Below are 20,223 nucleotides of genomic sequence, written 5' to 3'. Positions count from 1 at the left end.
ATTGATGGCAGAGGGTGGCTACAGACAGTAGCTCTACACAATATCACATGTTCGTTGACATTATAAAAAAATTTGTATTGAACCTTTATTTAACTTGGCAATAGACATTAAAATGAAATATAACTCAGGGAGTCATACCGTCACCTCAAACTTTGCATTTTTATTCTGAGGGGCGAATTAACAGTTGGTTATGATACAGAAATAGCAAAGTATTTCATATTTTTGCAAGCAATTTTGCTCTCTGCCTCAATCAATTCCTTGTTCCTCTGAAAACTAACTCACAGGGACAGCTGACAAGGTTTATTCAGCGTGCTGGGAATTCAAGATGAATCAACACTGCTCATCTATGGGAGGGAGAGGGCCTGAGCAGTGACATAGAAATGCCAGTTAATATTTGTGTTTTGTAGTCAAAGGACCAAGGAGGAAGCCAAGCCCAATGATAACGATTAATGCAGTGATGGAAGCACCCAGCGACCCTTATACAAATGGTGAAATGGGGCATCGATTTAGGCCTACAGTGGTGCTCATTTCAACATATGTTCTGTTATAATGACCCTGCTAAATGGTCAATATTAAAGGTAAAACAATTTGTGTTTTCCAAGGCCTGATCCTGCCACTTTGTTTGGTAGAAGGATGAGGCTGGGTGGGAACTGACAGTCCATGAGACTGACGTGATAGTTTGTTTAAACATATTTTGAAGCACTGTTTACGGACTCAAATACATAATCATTGGAAATATTTGATTTGGGGTTATAATATGGTAAAATCCTACGGTAATAGGTTCAGGGTTGGGTAGGTTACTTTATAAATGTAATCACTTACTAATTGTCTGTCCAAAACTGTAATCAGTAAGGTAACTTTTGGATTACCCAACTCATTAACGTTACTTTTGAATTACTTTCCCCTTTAGAGGCATTAGAAGAAGACAAAAGGCATCCATCAACCACATTTGGTGTGTCATCATAGTGTTCTCTGACGTGCTCAGGTGGAACAGACTTCAACTTGCACCAGTTTAAATGCTGAATTTGATGTAATTGAGAAAACATAAACATTTTGTAGGTTATTGTGTAAAATAACTAAGCAAAAGACATGCAATAAACAACAATGTATACAAACATAATAGTCCCATGGTTTACTTTATTCTACTGTCCTCAATGAATGACCATGGTTGTCGTGACCGCGCATCAGCGTGAACTCGCAACTCCTTTCTCCAGTGGCGGAGTTGAGCGCACTCAACGCATAGAGAAGAATAGTTTTGCTATAAGGAGGACAGAGCCGGGAGGAGTGAATGGATCAGTGCTCCAATGCATCAAACGCGCTCATTGGACACCCTCTTATATCCGTGAAAGAAACCCTACATGCCCGTTATGCCCGGCCGCGGAGGCTAGAGATTTTTGCCAAGAGAAGGGAAAACGCAGAGGACTCTGAAGTCGGGACACTCCTTCGTTTGAGTTGACTGTAACGATAGTTCGCCTGTGCACTGTTTCCAATCTCCTGTGAGCCTAGCGTCGGAGAGGGGGGATTCAGCCAAGCAGGACAACAACTGTAGGCAAGATGCAGGGGGTTTCAGCAACAACTGGTAAGCCAACGCTTAGGCTACACATTTTACAGCTCTGAATTGTTCTCTTTCTTGTTTTGGGGGGTTTGTCTTGAAGTATCCATTTCTAGTGGCAGTATCGTGGCACAAAGTTACAACAGGGGAGGCTACATGTAGCAAAAACGATCTCCTTTATGGCGCAAATTTATGGGGCAAACTTGTCCTTTCTATTGTTCCCCGATTCAAGTCTAACGAATGCAGTTTATGCGGGCGAGAAAGACAAACTTCAACAAACGGATTATCATTATTCATAGGCCTACATAACAGGACATTTACCTTTCAATCAAATGTCACACACATCACAAAAAACGTCAAGGTCCTTGGGGAGAAGAGGGAAAATCGTCACCAAACCCCAAGTGGCAGCAGCTCTGACTTCACCATTGCCCCTGTGCCACGCATTATAAGGCATATGCTTCTCTCAGTCTTTCTCTTACACACACACACACACACACACACACACACACACACACACACACACACACACACACACACACACACACACACACACACACACACACACACACACACACACACACACACACACACACACACACACACACACACACACAGCTCAGCTCTCTAGACATTGGTGGGATGGCCATCTGGCAATTCTGGCAAATGCCAGATGGGCTACACAATTTTCTTGTTTGGTGGGCTGGTTGAAATTCACACACAAAAATATATAAAGGTGACATGGCCATACTAATCTATAATGAGCCTTTGGCTGATCATTGGGCAACAGCTGGCACTTACCAAGATGGCTTTTCTGAGCTGAGTTAACGCAAATACACATTCAAAGTCAAATGCTGTATCAGCAAAGAGACCTCCCCCGACTCGTGATCAGATCGACATCCAAGATCATGGATCGTAAAAAACGGAAAGGGTGCCTGTACATGCAGAAAGAGCACATTCTACATCATCATCTCATTCAAAACGTCGTAAAACCATGCTTTGGTCAAACAGTAAAGTGTATTATCCTCGTGATCCCTGTAATAAAAGTGTCTACCCTGCCGCTGTGCCTGTGCCCTAGATAGGGCCTGCTGCTGTGATGGGCAAGCCACTCTCATCTCCCCCATGACATTTCAAAAAGCAATTGGGGGGAAATGCTTTCGAAGCTTCGTCTCTTGTCGCTGTCGAAGTGAGAAGGGTCTCCGTTTTCTGTAGGTACAGAAAACTTTCAATTTTCAGCTCAATAGCAGCTATTTTACAACCAAGATATTTGATATGGGTTTGAGATATGCACACCAGCAAGGGCATAGGCCGATAGATCTCGTGCTTGCAACTGCAAAGTTTGTTAGGACATTACATTTACTATTGGATGAATACATGGCTACTAGCAGTGGGTATTATATTTAGAGTTGGAGATCTAGTTAATTTGTGTTGAGTTTCCACTTCCTCAGGTGATGAACCCCAAATCAATTAGCCAACATTAGTTAGTGCACATAACAATGTATGTAATTAATCTCTATGGGGGAAAAAAGGAGATTCTGGAGTGCTATTTTGACTAGGGTGACCAGACATCCGGAGACAGTCCCCGATTTCCGGAGACAGTCCCCGATTTACGTGGCCTGTGCCCGGCTGGAGCTGTCCCCGAAAATGGCCCAGATTAGCCCTCAGAAGAAAAAGCAACTCTGAAGTTAAATTGAGGCCGATATCTCAATAATCAAACGATGTATCCAATGAGATTTGCATATAAAAGTGATGTCTATCCCTGTACCAAACTCTTTTGATACCACAACCTTTTATGAGAACATTTGACCAGTGATACATTGTAACCACCGCATGAGCAACCATGCCCATGTCCAGAAAATGCATACAACAGCATAGGCTACCAGATTTAGGTGATCGTAAAATTACTAGGTAGGCGAAGATTCTGTGTTATACAGTGCTTTCAGAAAGTATTCAGACCTTCCCATTTTCCACATTTTGTTACGTTACAGCTTTATTCTAAAATGGATTCAATATTTTTTTCCATCTCATCAATCTACACACAAAACCTCATAATGACAAAGCGAAAACAGGTTTTTAGACATTTTTGCAAATGTTAAAAACAACAACAACAGAAATACCTTATTTACATAAGTATTCCCACCCCTTTACTATGACACTCCAAATTGATCTCAGGTGCATCCAATATCCTTTGATCATCCTTGATTTGAGTCCACCTGTTGCCAATTTAGTTGTTTGGACATGATTTAGAAATAAACACTATAAGGTCCCACAGTTGACAGTGCATGTCAGAGCAGAAACTATACTAAAAAGTCCAAGGAACTATCCATAGATCTCTGAGATGTTGTGATGAGGCATATATCTGGGGATAGGTATAAAATCATTTCTAGTGTTGAAAGTTTCCAAGAGCACAGTGGTCTCTATCATTGGGAAATTGAAAAAAATATAGAACTACCCAGACTGCCTTGAGCTGCCATCCAACCAAACTGAGCAACCGGGCGTTGGTCAGGGAGGTGACCAAGAACCCAATGACCAGTCTGACAGAACTACAGAGTTCCTTTGCTGAGAATAACCTGCCAGATGTACAATAATCTCTACAGCACTTCACCAATCTGGGCTTTATAGGAGAGTGGCCAGACAGAAGCCAGTCCTGAGAAAAAAACACATGGCAGTACACCTGGAGTTTGCAAAATCGGGATGTGAAAGACTATGAGATCATACGGCAAAATATTCTGTGGTCTGATGAGATAACAATTATATGTCTGGAGAAAATTAAGGCATAGCTCATCTCCCATCTAATACCATCCTTACCGTGAAGCATGGTGGTGGCAGCATTATGCTATTGGGATGCTTTTCAGTGACAGGGACCGGGAGACTGGCAAGGTTAGAGGGAACAATGAATGCAGCTAAATACAGGTACATCCTTGATGAGGACCTGCTTCAGAGTGCAAATGACCTTAGACTGGGCCAAAGAGTTACTTTCCAACAGGTCAATGACCCCAAGCATACAGCCAAAGCAACACTTGAATGGCTTCAGAACAAGAATGTGAAAGTCCTTGAGTTGCCCAGTCAAAGCCCAGACTTGAGTCCCATTGAAAATATGTGACAAGACTTTAAGATTGCTGTTCTCTGCCGCTCCCCATCTAACTTAACAGAGCTTGAGAAAATCTGCAAGGAAGCAGATGGGAGCAAATCCACAAATCCAGATGTGCAAAGCTGATACAGACATACCCAAGACGACTCATAACCGTAATCGCCGCCAAAGGTGGTTCTACAAAGTATTGACTCAGGCGTGTGAATATTTATGTGAATACATATGTAAACGAGAGAGTTCTGTATTTAATTTCCTATAAATTTGAAAGTTTTCACTTTGCTATAATGGAGTATTGTGTCACGGGCACACTCAGTGATGTGGCTGGTGTGGATAAAATGCCAGGGCTGAATTCTTGTCCCAGTCCGCCCCTGCCAAGACATTAATATGTTCTTTGTTGTAAAGTCCCCTCCTCATTTATCCTATGTGTTTTGTCTGATGATGATTATTAGGCTACAGGGAAATAGTTAGTATTGAATGGAGGGAGGAGGAGGATGTTTGATTTGAGGATGTTTATATGACATGTAACTGGGGGACAGGATGTTGAGTGGAGTTATAGACAGAGATATGACAATTGTGATGAAGATGGTGATCATGAGAGGCCAATAACTGATACTTGTAGAGAGGAGTTAGTTTCTGATGTGTTCTGCTGAAGATTATGAAGCCAGTGAACAGGGGTGATAATAATGATCACAATTAATTATAATAATGATGACCATGATCACATTCAATGATATGCAGGCTGCTATCTGGTGTGCAGGATGTAAACAGAGGGGAGTCAGAGGCTGAGGCTGATACATGGTGTGTGTATAAAGACTCGTGTTCTAATGCTCTTCTCCATGTGAATTCCTCATGGTGAGGAATATGATTAGACTGGAGGAGAGTGTCTGCAGACAGGATCTAGGAGAGAATCGCCTGGCCTCAGGATCGCCTGTCCTCAGGAATGAGATGACTAGATAGGAGAGGGAAAGGGAGAGGGAGCAAGAGGGAGGGAGGGAGTGGGAGAGAGAGAGCAAGAGTGAGTATGTAAACTCAGCAAAAAAATAAATGTCCTCTCAATGTCAACTGCGTTTATTTTCAGCAAACTTAACATGTGTAAATATTTGTATGAACATAACAAGATTCAACAACTGAGACATAAACTGAAGTCCCACAGACATGTGACTAACATAAATTGAGTAATGTGTCCCTGAACAAAGGGGGGATCAAAATCAAAAGTAACAGTCAGTATCTGGTGTGGCCACCAGCTGCATTAAGTACTGCAGTCCCGGACATTTCTGGGGGGAATGGCCCTAGCCCTCACCCTCCAATCCAACAGGTCCCAGATGTGCTCAATGGGATTGAGATCCGGGCTCTTCGATGGCCATGGCAGAACACTGACATTCCTGTCTTACAGGAAATCACGCACAGAACGAGCAGTATGGCTGGTGGCATTGTCATGCTGGAGGGTCATGTCAGGATGAGCCTGCAGGAAGGGTACCACATGAGGGAGGAGGACGTCTTCCCTGTAACGCACAGCGTTGAGATTGCCTGCAATGACAACAAGCTCAGTCTACTGTACTGTGACACATTGCCCCAGACCATAACGGACCCTCCACCTCCAAATCGATCCCGCTCCAGAGTACAGGCCTCGATGTAACGCTCATTCCTTCGACGATAAACGCAAATCCGACCATCACCCCTGGTGAGGCAAAACCGCGACTCGTCATTGAAGATAACTTTTTGCCAGTCCTGTCTGGTTCAGCAACGGTGGGTTTGTGCCCATAGGCAACGTTGTTGCCAGTGATTTCTGGTGAGGACCTGCCTTACAACAGGCCTACTAGCCCTCAGTCCAGCCTCTCTCAGCCTATTGCAGACAGTCTGAGCACTGATGGAGGTATTGTGCGTTCCTGGTCTAACTCGGGCAGTTGTTGTTGCCATTCTGTACCTGTCCCGCAGGTATGATGTTCGGATGTACCGATCCTGTGCAGGTGTTGTTACACATGGTCTGCCACTGCGAGGGCGATCAGCTGTCCGTCCTGTCTCCCTCTAGCCCTGTCTTAGGCGTCTCACAGTACGGACATTGCAATTATTGCCCTGGCCACATCTGCAGTCCTCATGCTTCCTTGCAGCATGCCTAAGGTACGTTCACGCAGATGAGCAGGGACCCTGGGCATCTTTCTTTTGGCGTTTTTCAGAGTCATTAGAAAGGCCTCTTTAGTGTCCTAAGAGTTCATAACTGTGACCTTAATTGCCTACCGTCTGTAAGCTGTTAGTGTCTTAACGACCGTTCCACACGTGCATGTTCATTAATTGTTTATGATTCATCAAACAAGCATGGGAAACAGTGTTTAACCCTTTACAATGAAGATCTGTGAAGTTATTTGGATTTTTACGAATTATCTATGAAAAACAGTGACCTGAAAAAGGGACGTTTCTTTTTTTGCTGAGTTTGTGTGTGTATGCGCATGTCAATGTACGTGTGAGACATTTGTTCTCAGTCTATTAATCTAGAGTTGTGTTACTTGTGTAGAGAGTTAACTACAGTGGTGTGATCACACATTTGCAACAGGTACCCAGACTGCCACTGACTTAACAGTTAAATGCAATGTCCTTTACCTATTAAGATCTTTTGCATTGGTTTATTTTAAAATATCTTGGTCATTTTGCCTTTAAGAGTGTCAATCATTGGGTCAAAGTGCACACTAAACCACAAAGAGTTGGAGAACCATAACATAATATTAGAAAACAAAATCTTTGCATAGTCATAGAGATGAAACGATATACTGTAGGTCTTAGAAAGATATGTACAAAATGGGAGACAGTCAGAGAGAGATGGATGGAAAGAAAGATGGAGAGAGAGTGATGGTGTTGATTGGACAATAACAAAGGTTGTTGGGGTGGTGAACTGTAGAGAGTGTGTTTGTTGGTGGTCTCTGGGGACGGATCGATTGGCTCTCCTCCCGGCTGCCTTCCGCCAGTCTGTCTTCTTTCTCCTACAGTTCTCTCCATTCTACATATCTCTCTCTCCCTCTCTCAGACCTCCAGACATTCTCTTTGCCAGACCTCTCTCCCCCAGATCTCCCCCCGTTGTATATTTAAGCATAAGGTGAATGCACCAATTTGTAAGTCGCTCTGGATAAGAGCGTCTGCTAAATGACTTAAATGTAAATGTAAATGTAAGCAGTAAGGCACAAGAGGCAGTCATATGTAAAATGGCCTTGTTCAGCCCAGTGGCGAGCAATAATTAATGACACATTTTCATTAAAAAAAACTTTATTTTAATAAAGTAAATTCATACAATTTCATAGTCCGGACAGACATCTGGTCGTTAGTTATTTTGGTCATGTTTCTACAGACGTTAATTATTTTTGCAGAGTAGCTATGGAAAAAGACTGGTTATCCGTTCTAACAAAAATGGTTGCTATCAAATCATATCAAATTTTATGGGTCACATCCACATGGTTAGCAGATGTTAATGCGAGTGTAGCGAAATGCTTGTGCTTCAAGTTCGGACAGTGCAGTAATATCTAACAAGTAATCAAACAAATTCACAACGACTACCTTATACACTCAAATGTAAAGGGATGAATAAGAATATGTACATATAAATATATGGATGAGTGATGGCCGTGTGGCATAGGCAAGATGCAGTAGATGATATAGAATACAGTATATACATATGAGATTAGTAATGTAGGATATGTAGACATGATTAAAGTGCTGTTATTTAAAGTGACTGGTGATACCTTTATGAAATCAATTTATTAAATGTATTAAAGTGGCCAGAGATTTGAGTCTGTGTGCTGGCAGAAGCCACTCTTTGTTAGTAATGGCTGTTTAGCAGTCTGATGGCCTTGAGATAGAAGCTGTTTTTCCAGTCTCTCAGTCTCAGCTCTGATGCACCTGTACTGACCTTGCCTTCTGGATGTTAGTGGGGTGAACAGGCAGTGGCTCGGGTGGTTGTTGTCCTTGATGATCTTTTTGGCCTTCCTGTGACATCGGATGCCGTAGGTGTCCTGGGGGGCAAGTAGTTTGCCCCCGGTGATGCGTTGTGCAGGCGGCACTACCCTCTGAAAAGCCTTGCGGTTGAGGGCGGAGCAGTTGCCGTACCAGGCGGTGATACAGCCCGGCAGGATGCTCTCTGTTGTGCATCTGTCAAAGTTTGTGAGTGTTTTCGGGGACAAGCCACATTTCTTCAGCTGTTGCGCCTTCTTCACCACGCTGTCTTTGTGGGTGGACCCTTTCAGTTGGTCCGTGATGTGTATGCCGAGAAACTTAAAACTTTCCACCTTCTCCACTACTGTCCCGTCGTTATGGATGGGGGGCTGCTCCCTCTGCTGTTTCCTGAAGTCCACAATCATCTCCTTTGTTTTGTTGACATTGAGTGAGAGGTTATTTTCCTGACACCACACTCCAAGGGTCCTCACCTCCTCTCTGTAGGCCGTCATGTCATTGTTGGTAATCAAGCCTACCACTGTATTTGTGTTTGTTTTTTATTACCGATCCCCATTACTCTTAAGTCAGTTTATACAATTTTTAAATATTTCACTACATTCACAGATTTCACAACACACTGTGTGTACTCAGGCCCCTACTCCACCACGACCACATATCTACATTACTAAATCCATGTGTATGTATGTATAGTGCGTATGTTATCGTGCGCGTGTGTGTATGCATGTGTCTGTGCCAATGTTTGTGTTGCTTCACAGTCCCCGCTGTTCCATCAGGTGATTTTTATCTGTTTTTTTAAATCTAATTTTACTGCTTGCGTCAGTTACTTGATGTGGAATAGAGTTCCATGTAGTCATGGCTCTATATAGTACTGTGTGCCTCCCATAGTCTGTTCTGGACTTGGGAACTGTGCAGAGACCTCTTGTGGCATGTATGAGTGTCTGAGCTATGTGCCAGTAGTTTAGACGGACAGCTCGGTGTATTCAGCATGTCAATACCTCTCATAAATAAAAGTAGTGATGAAGTCAATCTCTCCTGGCTGAAAGTGGAGGAGAGATTGACTTCATCACTACTTTTATTAATGAGAGGTATTGACATGCTGAATACACCGAGCTGTCTGACATGCATATTATTAGTGATCAACCCTGCCGATGACACATTGGCATCAATGCTTTGGCAATTCAAGATGGCCTGCCTATACCTCTAATAAATGTTGTTCAAGATTAAAGTCTTAAAAATAGAGATGTTTCTATGTTAAATGTGCATGTTTAGTATTAGTGGATTGAATACACCTCTACTGCCCAAAGTGTTTCCATTCCCCTTTAACAGTTCCATTTGATGTATCAATGTGCATCTACTGTTCCACAGCCCAGCCTGGCAATTCATAAACTTAATCTCCCCCGGAAAAAAAGTGTCTAGACATTATTTCCCCATGCTACTAGGCTAGCATTTGGTTTGCAACAGTTGGGATTTGTTTAAACATTGCTGCCTGCCTCTCTGACCATGTGCAACAGTGTTGCTATTTTTTTTGTTGCAATCTCCACTTTGCCATATTTTTTATTTATTTTACCTTTATTTGACTAGGCAAGTTAGTTAAGAACAAAATCTTATTTTCAGTGACACCAAGGAACAGTGCGCCTTGTTCAGGGGTAGAACAGCAGATTTTTACCTTGTCAGCTCAGGGATTCAATCTTGCTAGTCCAATGCTCTAACCACTAGGCTAACTGCTACCCCAAACCATAGAGTGAATGAACGTGACGAGACTGACAGCTTCTTTGAGCCAGCCAAATTCATTTATCAGGATCATTACAATGGATATATCCAAAGAAATGACAATAGAAATCAAGGCAAAACAAATGAAAATGCACATAGTTTACTGTCATTTCAACTGCTTGATGTGATTGTTAGTTGGCTAGCTAGCAAAGGAGAAGTAGCTAACCTCCAAACCAACCTTTTTTGCTTAGAACTTTGGATAGCAACTAGAGATCAACCAATTAATTGGAATGGCCGATTAACTTCTTAAGCACACCCGAGACGCAGACGTCCCATCTAGCCATCTGGAAATGCAAATGCGCTACGGTAAATGCTAATAGCACTCGTTAAAACTCAAACGTTCATTAAAACACACATGCAGGGTACTGAATTAAAGCTACACTCGTTGTGAATCCAGCCAACAAGTCAGATTTTTAAAATGCTTTTCGGCGAAAGCATGAGGAGCTATTATCTGATAGCATGCAACACCCCGAAAGATCCGAAGGGGACGTAAACAAAATAATTAGCATAGCCGGCATTACACAAAACGCAGAAATAAAATATAAAACATTCATTACCTTTGACGATCTTCTTTGTTGGCACTCCTAGATGTCCCATAAACATCACTATTGGGTCTTTTTTCAATTAAATCGGTCCATATATACCCTAGATATCGATCTATGAAGACTGTGTGATCAAGGAAAAAACAGCGTTTTAAAACGCAACGTCATTTTTTTAAATGAAAAATGTTGATGATAAACTTTCACAAATCACTTCGAAATACTTTTGTAATGCAACTTTAGGTATTAGTAAGCGTTAATAATCTATCAAATCGATCACGGGGCGATGTGTATTCAATAGCTCCACGTCTTGAAATCATGTCCGGATATTTCTCATCCAAAATATCCTGTCGGAGAGCGGAAGAAATCGGCTGTCTCTTACTCGTTTGACCAAGAAACAAAGCCAAGGCAAATGACAAGACTGGCGACATCGTGTGGAAGCTGTTGTTATTACAATCTAAGCCCCATGTAATTTGGTTTCCATTCAACAATACATGCAAGTGGTAAATTGATATATTTTCCAGTTTTCAGTGATCAGATTTTCTTGCGCTTTTCGATGAAACGCACGTTCTGTTATAGTCACAGCCGTGATTTAACCAGTTTTAGAAACGCCAGAGTGTTTTCTATCCACACATACTAATCATATGCATATACTACATTCCTGGTATGAGTAGCAGGACGCTGAAATGTTGCGCGATTTTTAACAGAATGTTCAAAAATGTAGGGGGTAAGCTTTACCTGGTTTTAATTAGGGCTGCTTTCAGGTTTTCATAACAATCAGAAATTGGTATTTTTGGACACCGATTTGGCCGATTTAAATATTATTATTTGTTTTACACCTTTATTTAACTAGGCAAGTCAGTTAAGAACACGTTCTTATTTTCAATGACACCAAGGAACAGTGGGTTAACTGCCTTGTTCAGGGGCAGAGCGACAGATTTTTACCTTGTCAGCTCGGGGATTCAATCTTGCAACCTTACAGTTAACTAGTCCAACGCTCTAACCACCTGCCTCTCATTGCACTCCACGAGGAGCCTGCCTGTTACGCGAATGCAGTAAGAAACCAAGGTAAGTTGCTAGCTAGCATTACAAAACAATCAATCAATCATAATCACTAGTTAACAACACATGGTTGATGATATTACTAGTTTATCTAGCGTGTCCTGCGTTGCATATAATCGATGAGGTGCGCATTTGTGAAAAAGGACTGTCGTTGCTCCAACGTGTACCTAAACATAAACATCAATGCCTTTCTTAAAATCAATACAAGTATATATTTTTAAACCTGCATATTTAGTTAATATTGCCTGCTAACATTAATTTCTTTTAATTCTGTAAATTGTGTCACTTCTCTTGCAACAGAGTCAGGATATATGCAGCAGTTTGGGCCGCCTGGCTCGTTGCGAACTGTGTGAAGATTATTTCTTCCTAACAAAAATAGCCAACTTCGCCAAACGGGGGATGATTTAACAAAAGCGCAGTTGCGAAAAAAGCCCAATCGTTGCACGACTGTACCTAACCATAAACATCAATGCCTTTCTTAATTCAATTCAGTACATATTTTTAAACCTGCATATTTAGCTGAAAGGAATCCATATTACCAGGCAATATTAACCAGGTGAAATTGTGTTACTTCTCTTGCGTTCATTGCACGCAGAGTCAGGGTATATGCAACAGTTTGGGCCGCCTGGCTCATTGCGAACTAATTTGCCAGAATTATACATAATTATGACATAACATTGAAGGTTGTACAATGTAAAAGCAATATTTAGACTTAGGGATGCCACCCGTTAGATAAAATACAGAACGGTTCCTTATTTCACTGAAATAATGAACGTTTTCGACCATATTAATGACCAAATGCTCGTATTTCTGTGTGTTATTATGTTATAACTAAGTTTATGATTTGATATTTGATAGAGCAGTCTGACTGAGCGATGGTAGGCAGCAGCAGGCTCGTAAGCATTCATTCAAACAGCATTTTTGTGCGATTTTCCAGCAGCTCTTCGCAATGCTTCAAGCATTGAGCTGTTTATGACTTCAAGCCTATCAACTCCCGAGATTAGTCTGGTGTAACCAATGTTAAATGGCTAGCTAGTTAGCGGGGTGCGTGATAATAGCGTTTCAAACGTCACCCGCTCTGAGACTTGTAGTAGTTGTTCCCCTTGCTCTGCAAGGGCCGCCGATTTTGTGGAGTGATGGGTAACGATGATTCGAGGGTAGCTGTTGCGAATGTGTTCCTGGTTCGAGCCCAGTTAGGGGCGAGGAGAGGGACGGAAGCTATACTGTTACAGTGGCAATACTAAAGTGCCAATAAGAACATCCAATAGTCAAAGGTATATGAAATACAAATGGTATAGATAGAAATAGTCCTATAAATACTATAACTGCAACCTAAAACTTCTTACCGTGGAATATTGAAGTCTCATGTTGAAAGGAACCACCAGCTTTCATATGTTGTCATGTTCTGAGCTCATGTTCTGAGCTTTTTTACATGGCACATATTGCACTTTTACTTTCTTCTTTTGCATTATTTAAACCAAATGGATGTTTCATTATTTATTTTAGGCTAAATGGATTTTCATTGATGTATTATTTTAAGTTAAAATAAGTGTTCATTCACTATTGTTGTAATTGTCATTATTACAAATAAATAAATAAATATTGTCCGATTAATCGGTATCGTTTCTTTTTTGGTCCTCCAATAATTGCTATCGGTATCGGCGTTTAAAAATCATAATCGGTCGACCTCTATAGCAACCATGCTAAGAGAATGGATGACCAGCTTGTTTCGCTAGAAGCTTCAGAATATCAGATCTAACAACTGGCTTTTGCCTGGAATATATTGTCTGGTAGAAGGATGAAATAAAACCAATTTACTCATTAAAATAAAGTTTTTAATGAAATCACGTTGTTTATATTAAAAAAAAATGTTGGTAAATGTTTTGTAAACGCAATAAAGCCCTCGTACCCAGGAATTATCCCTTCTTAGGGCTGCTTCCCCAGCCGGGCCTAAGAACAGCCCTCTGTTCGGAAGTTATTCACACGATAATCCCCGGGTTCTCATTCCTTATTGCTTAAGTATTCTAGAGTATACTACAGTTTGCTAAAGAATTCTATAATATGTAGTACTATAGTTCCTTCCTCCATTGATGTGTTGATTGCAGCCCCCTACAGGTTTTAGCCTCCTTAAAGGTTCTACTCCTCAGACAAAATATAACTGAGTCCTTGTCACATTCCCTCTACTGTACAGATGAATTTGTCCCTGTTTTATCTTCTTTTCTACATAACCACACACACTATTCCACTCTGTGACTCTCTCTCAACTTTCCCTCTCTCTTTCTCAACCAGGGAAGTGGGTAAATGTGAATGTGGGTGCTGTCTCTCTGTCTGTTAGTGGATCAGATCCAGATACAGGACAATGTCCCTGGCACACCAGCCATCCCAGCATGCTTTGCGGCATATTGCAGCTTATGTTATTTATTATTAACAAAAGTGATTGGCTCCGGCTGTGTTTAACCTAGACTCTGTAAACATCGCCCCTATGTGTTAAATAAACACTGAACACGGGAGAAGAGAGGAGGCGGAGGAGGATGGGGAACATTTAGAAATTTCTCCCATCCAACACCCTCTTTTAATCTCACTCCCCAGTCCCCAACTCTCACACACATGCTGTTTCTGTACTGTAGCTCTTTCACACTCAATGTCTCAAACTGTCCCTGCTTCTTTCAGCACTCTGTGTTATAATTCTTTCTACCCCTCCCTCCCTCCCTCCCTCCCTCCCTCCCTCCCTCCCTCCCTCCCTCCCTCCCTCCCTCCCTCCCTCCCTCCCTCCCTCCCTCCCTCTGAGACAGCATGACTAAGTACTAAAGACCTATAGAAGCCCCAGGTTTCTTCCCTGCATGTGTGTCACATTGATTTCTCTAATTGTGTTCCTGCTTGGGACACACTCGCTGTTGGAGGCACGTCACGGAGCCTGCAGAAAGCAAGAGAGAGAGAAAGTGTGATTGTTGTGTGTGCATGTGTGCCTGCGTGCGTGCGTGTCCATCTCTATGTAAGATGAGATCGAGGCCATTTAAAAAAAAAGTTATGTTTTTGCTGGATGTCCGGAAGGAACGGAAGCCCTTGCCTGGACTCGCTGTTTGAATGGACTGTAGGAATGTGTGTGCTTGTGTTCGCGTGCCATGCAGTGTGTAACTGTTTCCCTCAGATGATGCTGCTTGACTATTGGTGACATGACATTCATTTGTGACATTCAGTGTAGGGAACATTCACTACAGTCTACTATTCTATTCACATTTTCAGTCCTAAAGCCCATTGTTTGAATCTTGCACTCCAACTGTTCTGATGATATGTGTTTATGTTGTGTTAAACATTTGCCATAATGACAGAGAACACAGGGACTGTAAACTGGTGAACAGTGATGGTATTATCCTCCCAGAGGTGCAGAGAGGAATGCTGGTGTGGTCTGTTACTGACACCCTAACCTCGTCCTCAGGCTTTTGCACACAGCACATATACAGTTGAAGTCTGAAGTTTACATACACTTAGTTTGGAGTCATTAAAACTCATTTTTCAACCACTCCACAAATTTCTTGTGAGCAAACTACAGTTTTGGCAAGTAAGTTAGGACATCTACTTTGTGCATGACACAAGTAGTTTTTACATTGATTGTTTACAGACAGATTGTTTCACATTTCACACACTGTATCACAATTCCAGTGGGCCAGAAGTTGACATACACTAAGTTGACTGTGCCTTTAAATAGCTTGGAAAATTCCAGAAAATGATGTCATGGCTTCAGAAGCTTCTGATAGGCTAATTGACATTATTTGAGTCAATTGGAGGTGTACCTGTGGATGTATTTCAAGGCCTACCTTCAAACGTATTGCCTCTTTGCTTGACATCATTGGAAAATCTAAAGAAATCACCTCAGAAAAGAAATTGCAGACCTCCACAAGTCTGGTTCATCCTTGGAAGCAATTTCCAAATGCCTGAAGGTACCACCTTCATCTGTACAAACAATAGTATGCAAGTATTAACACCATGGGACCACGCAGCCATCATACCGCTCAGGAAGGAGACGCGTTCTGTCTCCTAGAGATGAATGTACGTTGGTGCAAAAACTGTATATCAATCTCATAACAACAGCAAAGGACCTTGTGAAGATGCTGGAGGAAACAGGTATACGAGTATCTATATCCACAGTAAAACGAGTCCTATATCGACATAACCTGAAAGGCCACTCAGCAAGGAATAAGCCACTACTCCAAAACCGCCATAAAAAAAGCCACAACTGCACATGGGGACAAAGATTGCACTTTTTGGAGAAATGTCCTCTGGTCTGATGAAACAAAAATATAACTGTTTGGCCATAATGACCATCGTTATGTTTGGAGGAAAAAGGGGGAGGCTTGCAAGCCGAAGAACACCATCCCAACCGTGAAGCACGGGAGTGACAGCATCATGTTGTGGGGGTGCATTGATGCAGGATCGACTGGTGCACTTCACAAAATAGATGGCATCATGAGGATGGCTACCTGAAACGTTTGACCCAAGTTAAGTGCTGCTCTCCGGACCTCGTGAAGATTGAATTCAGCCGACAGGGAAGATGAGTTTGACACCCCTGTTTGTAGCTGAATGCATCTACCGTGTACTACTGGGGTTATGGTTGTTTACACACATTAAGATTCATCTTTCTACTAATTTTCTTGGAGAGAAATGGCTTAACACCAAGTGTAAACTTAATCTTCATCTTAAAGCGGTTATGGGCTTGGCGCCTCCAGCGATGCAGTCTCGGTCTATAATGTTGAAAGACATAGTGGTTCCTGCCCTTTACATTTACATCCAAATGAATGGGATGCTAAGTTAAACAAATCAAATTGTATTTGTCACATGCGCCGAAAACAACTAGTGTAGACTGTCATGACGTGGCCCTCTTTGGGTATATTGTGTGCCTTCCCCCTCTCTTCCTCTTACACCCAGGTTCTGTTATCTCAGGTGGTAAATTCTGGAAGGAGACTCTCTCCCTCATGCAGTATAGACAGATGGTTCACAGTAGAACAAAGAAACTTCTTCCTCACAGAACTTGAGAACTGAACAATATCCATGTTTGGAGAATGTATAAATGGTCGGTGGAGAATCCAGCTACGACCGGTCCATTTTGTCTAATGTTTATGACATCATGAGAGACAATACAGCCACATTACCATAACTCTGTTTATACAAGAGTCTCCGTTATGAGATTTGCATCTAATTATTGTATAAAATGAATGAGTAAAGATGAAACTATTTATGAAATTATGTAATGTGATTTTAAACTGTTTAACCTTTCTGGGAAGGGTGTTCCAGAACACCTGGCCTACAGCCAGTGAAATTGCAGGGTACCAAATTCAAACCACAGAAATCTCATAATTAAAATTCCTCAAACATACAAGTATTATACACCATTTTAAAGATAAATGTCTTGTTAAACCAACCACAGTGTCCGATTTCAAAAAGGCTTTACGGCGAAAACACACCATGCGATTATGTTAGGACAGCACATAGCCACAAAAAAATACAGACATTTTCCAGCCAAGGAGAGGTGTCACAAAAGTGACATAGCTTTAACATTAAACACTAACCTTTGATGATCTTCATCTGGTGGCACTCCCAGGACTCCATGTTACACAATAAATGTTTGTTTTATTCGATACAGTTAATCTTTATGTCCAAAAACCTCTGTTTAAATTGGCGTGTTATGTTCAATAATGCATTGTCTCAAACAAACATCCAGGGAAATTGTAGAGAGCCAAATCAAATGACAGAAATACTCATCATAAACATTGATGAAAGATACAAGTGTTATACATAGGCTTAATGAAAGATTATCCAATTCCCTTTCAAATTTAACTAAGGCATTGGCCCACCCCATGAGCACAGACATTGATCTGGCGTCATTGGACAGCCCTTTTCTGCTGTTCCGAATATAAACCACACATGGAGAAGCCCACTTGAGACCATGTGTACCTCGATTACCGAGAGGGCTAAGGTTTGAGTAGAGACCATGCATTCCTCGGTTGTTGAATTCCTAACCAAACCACATGGAGCATTGGCTACACTGGTGGAAATGGTTAATCTCTGAGACTATCGATACCGACAGAATAAGAGAAAATCTTCGATACGAATTACTAGTCTGCCGCTAGAATTTATGTTGACTGAGTGCGAAGACCGACAACCGCCGAAACATCTATACTATACGAATATTTCTGAATGGGACTCTGAAGTATCCATTCTAACCACAAAAGACTCCAGGGACGCAAAGAGAAGTTCAGATTAACTTTCCAACCGAAAGACGGACGATTCCAACAGAGATCATGGCGACACACTGAGCGTAAATATATATATTGATTGCAATTATTCCCGAATGAGTGTGTGTTCTTGTGCAAAGGATTAGCATTTAAATTATTATAATTATCAACTGTGTAATGTGTTTTGTCTTTCGCGCCCTGCTCAGTCCCTTTGTCTACCATGCCGCCATATCTGTTTAGCCCACTAGGGCACATCCCCTATAATTTCCTTGTAACCGTATCTAATGTTTGTTTGTTTATGCATTTCTGTGATTATCTAGTTAGTTAGTAAATAAATTATTAAGACAATTGATGTATGGATGATTCAGAGCAAAGACTGGGTTTGTGCAGATAACCAACCATTTTCGACGTTTGGATTGAGACTAGCGTGAGGTAAAGAATGATTAATTAATTAGAAGACTATTAATTAGAAGACTAATTGGTCAGATATTAAAATATCTGAAAAGTTATATTAGGAAAATTATAACTTTAATCTTAAGGTTTTCTTTGGTGCCCCGACTTCCTGGTTAATTACATTTACATGATTAGTTTAATCACGTAATAATAATTACAGAGAATTGATTTGATAAAATAAGTCTTCACTTTAATGATGCAAAAGACACGACTTTACCTTGAAATGCTTGCTTACTGCCCTTCCCAATGAGGCATGAAATAGTAACACAAGGAATCTAGGGTAGATAATAATAGAAGTAAAATAAAGAACAGAGTAGCAGCAGTAAATTCCAAATCAAATCCAATCAAAGTTTATTTGTCACATGCGCCGAGTACAACCTTACACTGAAATGGTAATATACAGTAGCGAGGCTAAAAAAGTAGCGAGGCTACATACAGACACCAGTTAGTCAAGCTGATTTGAGGTAGTATGTACATGTAGATATGGTTAAAGTGTCTATGCATAGATGATTAACAGAAAGTAGCAGTAGCGTAAAAGGGGGGTTGGCGGGTGGTGGGTGGGACACAATGCAAATAGTCCGGGTAGCCATTTGATTACCTGTTCAGGAGTCTTATGGCTTGGGGGTAAAAACTGTTGGAAGCCTTTTTGTCCTAGACTTGGCACTCCGGTACCGATTGCCATGCGGTAGTAGAGAGAACAGTCTAGGACTGGGGTGGCTAGGGTCTTTGACAATTTTTAGGGCCTTCCTCTGAGTCTGCCTGGTGTAGAGGTCCTGGATGGCAGCCAGCTTAGCCTCAGTGATGTACTGGGCCGTACGCCCTACCCTTTGTAGGGCCTTGCGGTCAGAGGCAGAGCATTTGCCGTACCAGGCAGTGATGCAACTCAGGACCCAGGCCAAGTCTTTTTAGTTTCCTGAGGGGGAATAGGCTTTGTCGTGCCCTCTTCACGACTGGAGAGGGCAGCACCAGTGTTGAGGATCAGCGTGGCAGATCAGCGTAGCAAAAGACACTTACCACATGTCCTGGTAATCCATCTGGCCCCGCAGCCTTGTGAATGTTGATCTGTTTAAAGGTCTTACTCACGTCGGCTACAGAGAGCATGATCACACAGTCGTCCGGAACAGCTGATGCTCTCATGCATGCCTCAGTGTTGCTTGCCTTGAAGCGAGCATAGAAGTGATTTTAGCTCTTCTGGTCGGCTCGTGTCACTGGGCAGCTCGCGGCTGTGCTTCCCTTTGTAGTCTGTAATAGTTTGCAAGCCTTGCCACAAGACGAGCGTCGGAGCTGGTGTAGTATGATTCAATCTTAGCCCTGTATTGACACTTTGCCTGTTTGATGGTTCATCGCAGGGCATAGAAGGATTTCTTATAAGCTTCCGGGTTAGAGTCCCGCACCCTGAAAGTAGCAGCTCTACCCTTTAGCTCAGTGCGAATGTTGCCTGTAATCCATGGCTTCTGGTTGGGGTATGTACGTACAGTCACTGTGGAGAGAGAGAATTAGAGCATACTTCAATTCACACAGGACACCGGATAAGACAGGATAAATAATCCAGATATAACAGACTGACCCTAGCCCCCCAACACATAAACTATT

The 20,223-nt window shown here is 41.9% G+C and overlaps 1 protein-coding gene across 2 annotated transcripts in view; it reads left to right on the top strand.

Moving 5' to 3' along the window:
* Positions 1–1,226: 1,226 nt before the first annotated feature.
* LOC124031686 (FYVE, RhoGEF and PH domain-containing protein 3-like) overlaps positions 1,227–20,223 on the top strand; it is a 96,801-nt gene continuing 77,804 nt past the window's right edge. Inside the window, exon 1 of one of the 2 annotated variants that reach the window (XM_046343247.1) lies at positions 1,227–1,579. In XM_046343247.1, the coding sequence (XP_046199203.1) occupies positions 1,555–1,579 (25 nt within the window). In that variant the 5' untranslated portion in view covers positions 1,227–1,554. The remainder of the gene's footprint in view (positions 1,580–20,223) is intronic. The other variant, XM_046343246.1, reaches the window with a different exon arrangement.

Source organism: Oncorhynchus gorbuscha, linkage group LG03 (assembly GCF_021184085.1).
Source record: "Oncorhynchus gorbuscha isolate QuinsamMale2020 ecotype Even-year linkage group LG03, OgorEven_v1.0, whole genome shotgun sequence".
NCBI classification, from domain to species: domain Eukaryota; kingdom Metazoa; phylum Chordata; class Actinopteri; order Salmoniformes; family Salmonidae; genus Oncorhynchus; species Oncorhynchus gorbuscha.
The sequence above is the reverse complement of the archived record's forward strand: the minus strand, read 5'-3'. Positions and strand labels throughout refer to the sequence as shown.